Below are 4457 nucleotides of genomic sequence, written 5' to 3'. Positions count from 1 at the left end.
TGCCGAAACCATTACATATACAGTTTTCCTAAAATACTAATATTTCATCTCCATTTAGCCACATATGATAGATATAGACTTGTGTATTGATATCATGCTTTTGCATTATGCACAAAAGGCAAAAGTAAATGTCAGGCAGACTGACCATAAAGATTTGAGAAAAAAAACATTAAATTCCGCACCAATAAAAGTAATATTTTTCACTCAAAGAAATTTATTTTTTTTACTTTACTCTAAAACTTTATTAATAAGGTATACGAATATTTAGTCTATTGTCATACTAACTTCGTAACTTTAAACTACTATAGCGACCTCGTTGACGCAAATAAGACACTTTTAAAAAGTTGCTACAAGTTGGACTCGAACAAGCGACCCTTTAAACTAAAAAATCCATGCCGCTTTTATCAACTCAGATAACTGTTTCGGCGAGATGATGATTTAGTGAAGCGGTACTTATCAGCTGATGACAAATATGAGACTATTAACTAATTGAATATTGTCAGTATGTTACATGTGCACTTATGTCGACCCTCGTTTCGGGCAAACACTGCATAATTTTTTATTTTACCTGTTGCAGAATGTGACCCCATTAGTGATAAATCTGTTACAAATGTGATTTGTTATGAATTGTGTGTAACACATGTATGTAGACAAAAGTACTGGCTGGTTGAGGAAAATGAAATAAAAAATGTTTTAATTCTTTTCAATTGTTGTATTTTATACCTGTTATAATTTCTCGATGTCACATTCGTTGCAAATACAGTTTATTAATCTACATAATTCTATAACGAAATTGTATAGTTTATATAACAATATCAATGCTAGCTGCTCCTATATCAATTGCACAATCACAATGTATAGAATCATTACAATCTCTCCATGATACGCGGAATACAACATTTGTTATTAATTGGTCTCATCAATATTTCTGTTCGTGAAAATTAACAAGCATTTATTCTTTAAACTAACACAGTAGTCTCAAAGCCATGTCTGCTATTTAATTAATATTAAACATATGAATAAATAGGTGATAGAACAAAGCAAAACGTTTTTATATTTATGATTTTAATACATCATCCATACATGCCTGAACAAACATATGCAAATATCAGCAAGTATCATGTTCGTGCTTCGATGGTTTTAAACATTTTTTATGAAACAGAGATACATTATTTATATAGTTACATTTATAATACATAGATACCATAATGCATTGCGCTAGTCTTTATAACTCAGACACTGAAAACAAGATGTATCTTTAAAAAGATACTTGACCGAAGTCAAACTTATTACTTGCATAGGATAAGCTACTACTAACCATGCTAACCGCAAACAGAACATTTCATTCGTCCTCAATAGTTTTATTTCAGTTCATTTTTACCCGCAATGTTTTTCCCCATTAATTGTCATCTTAGATTTAAACAATATAACTGACATAATTTATTTTAATCAAAATTAAAATTTGATTTGAATAGGAATTTACAATAAAACAAAAAGTTAGTAGATACTGTACACTAATTCAACGGAGAATTTTGCAACTGTAAATTAGTCGAAAGTTCGTTTCAATCGTCTTATGTCCGATTCGAGAAGAGAATATAATGACTAGAACAGCTTAGAAGAGAAACTTAATCGAATGCAAAGATCTGTCATATTTAATTTCATATATTTATTGAAAAGCTGTTAGAATCGTCTAGAAAATATCATTATTGTGTTTTCATATTTATTCTGATTTGTATCCTTTTCCAACACTTCTTGCCATCGCGCAATCGAACAGACCTCTACCTATAACGGTAGCTCTTCTAAAGTATCAATCGAATGTTAAAATGACAAATGAAAATTCTGCCTATATTTATTTCTTTACTGTTAATTTTAGCGGAAGTCGAGGTGAAATTAGACGGCCTTCGGCCGAAAAAAAATTAAAAAATCAGGTTATAACAAATTAGTTCTTATGGCTGGCCTAAGATATTGCAGTTCGGTACAAACATTTTAGCTTTACATGTTGTCTTCTATTTTGGTGTCACATTTTAGTATAAAACTAAACGTTGTATCCAACTGAAATAACAAACAGGACAATTTCAGGCATGATCGGGGTTTTGCAATAATCTGTCTCCTGATTATACTATGTGTAGTGCATGTAAGTCATAAAATACAGTACATCTTCAACTTCACCAGAACCACATAGCTTACAGAATTTTATTTTTATCTATGCGGTCGTTTCAATAAAGGAATGAGGAAATGTTCTCTGTATCATTGATAATCATTGCTTGCTATCATTTTACTTACATATTTAGATATCATTCGCATTTAAAATCAATTTTACAGTGTTTATACATTAGTTGTTGTTGCTTCATATTGTAATGCAATCTTACGTTAAGTAACCAATTAAAAGTTTATAGAATAACATACTCACTTTATAAGTCAAAACTAAAAATCTTTGTAACTCTTTCCATACATTACCTTAATAAACAATTTACAGTAAGCTGTAATGCTTTTAACAAATAATAACCAATAACTTACAACTTAATCAAAATGGGCGAAATCATAATTCTTATAAACATGTGTGCGTGTGTGTGTGCGTGTGCGTGCGCGTGCGTGCGCGTGCTTGTTCGTGTGCCTTTTATCGATGTAAAACCGCGAAAACGCGGACTGTAGTTCATTTGTAAATGAAATACCCATCGTGAAAAAAGAGATAAAAATATCAGTAACATGACCGGTAGGTATGTTCGTCATAATGCAACTTTTGATTTACGTTTTTATTGCCATATAATATTCCCTTCATTGGATAATTACTAGGTTAACAAAAGGTCGCCTGTCATTGACAGACTGGCAATACACATTATATGGCTATATTAACCATACGCTATCCCGCCGATAACACAGAAATGTAAATTTAATTATACTACGAGTATTAATTTCTATATATATTGTTAAAATAGTTCGCTCAATTTGGGAACATCAAGTTTTCAAGAGCTCATTTCTACAGAATTTCTGTCTTCTCCTACGTTACATAATAACATTTTAAAGGCACGTCGTATTTTAGCGTTTTTCAAACCATATATAAGCCAGTTCAATCCGGAATTAATGAACACAAGAAGAATCGTCCAACCGGCTGCTATTTTTAACTCGTCGTAGTCAAAGAAAATTTTGAAGAAAGTCACAATACAATATGGTGCCCAACATATTATAAATATCGCTGATATTGCGATAAGAATGTATGTCTTTGCCAGTTTCCTCCGCATTCGTGAGTGATCGCCTCCCTCTGAAAAGTTAGTGAGTTTTCCCAGTGCAATATTCACAACTAGAGAATACAACGTGATTTTTGTGATGACCACAATAACAACTATTGAACTCAACGTTACTCGCATTTCTTGAGGCCAAACAAGTGTGAGATGACATCGACTTTTTCCGTCTATGAAATCATGTATCCCGAGTAATGGTATTATACTGAAACCTATGCTTATTGTCCAACATATAGGAACAAAGATACGAACATAGTTATGTCTTTTTGTTGCCCTGTGTTGCCATGGAAACGCAACAGATAAATATCTTTCCACGGATATCGCGAACATACTAAACAGAGAGACCAGCAACAGCGACACCAGTATTGCTAGCTGAACTAAACAAACATAACGGAGGCGATTTAATCCAAAAAATGTCCCAACTATATCAAATGGGATTAAAAGTACTCCTATTAGAAGATCAGCGGCTGCCAGGTTTTTTATCAACGAATTTAATGGAGTTCTCAGCCATTGATATTTCCTAAGGCATATTAATATTAGTGTATTTCCAAAAACTGTTGGAATAAAAAGTACAGTTTCTAAGAAGAAAAACCCTGCTTCTAGTGCATCTAGCTCGTCAAATAATGACGTACTGTTACTAAATGACTTGTTAGTCATATTCTGTACACTTTACTGCTGTCAATAATAATCCAAGTCACAATATTGTTCCTTTTCTTTTATTTTCTGTATCACTTTAGATTTTTCACAGGTTCCAAACTTCCAATCTAGCGGTACCACTTTCACTATAACATTATTGTTTTAATCATTTTCGCAAATATGTTCTTGCAAAAAATGGAATATCGTAAACTAAGCCTCTCCGACCTTTCAAGTAATATTTCTATTGACTTATGTTTTACCTAATAACTTACATACAAAACAAATCATATGTCTTACAATTATCACAGGGCAAATCAATATATATGTATTCAATAATTATAATAATGCAGTGTTTTATGATTCGATTATGTTTATTATTTGCACTGTTCTCCTTAACATGTCAACTATCGTTCTATTTGATGAAAGCTATGATCGATGTACTGGTCGAAAACAACTAAAACCAAGGTCGATTCATTTTATGATATGTGAATTGATTATTGCATTACAGTGTAGCAATTTTTTTTTTCAGTTTCGGGCGCCCAGTTAAGGGGTAACCCCGTTTATTTTCACCGTCATTGGCAT

The 4457-nt window shown here is 32.2% G+C and overlaps 1 protein-coding gene across 1 annotated transcript; it reads right to left on the bottom strand.

The window, feature by feature from the left end:
* Positions 1 to 2768: 2768 nt before the first annotated feature.
* Positions 2769 to 3989, bottom strand: LOC132743371 (tyramine receptor Ser-2-like). The gene has a single exon (XM_060731889.1). The coding sequence runs from the start codon at positions 3894 to 3896 to the stop codon at positions 2964 to 2966; it is 933 nt and encodes a 310-aa protein (XP_060587872.1). The 5' UTR covers positions 3897 to 3989; the 3' UTR covers positions 2769 to 2963.
* Between the last annotated feature and the right edge of the window lie 468 nt (positions 3990 to 4457).

Source organism: Ruditapes philippinarum, unplaced genomic scaffold (genome assembly GCF_026571515.1).
Source record: "Ruditapes philippinarum isolate M1 unplaced genomic scaffold, ASM2657151v2 ctg7277_1_1_1_1, whole genome shotgun sequence".
NCBI lineage: Eukaryota > Metazoa > Mollusca > Bivalvia > Venerida > Veneridae > Ruditapes > Ruditapes philippinarum.
Note: the sequence above shows the minus strand (reverse complement) of the source record. Positions and strands in the feature narration are given on the sequence as shown.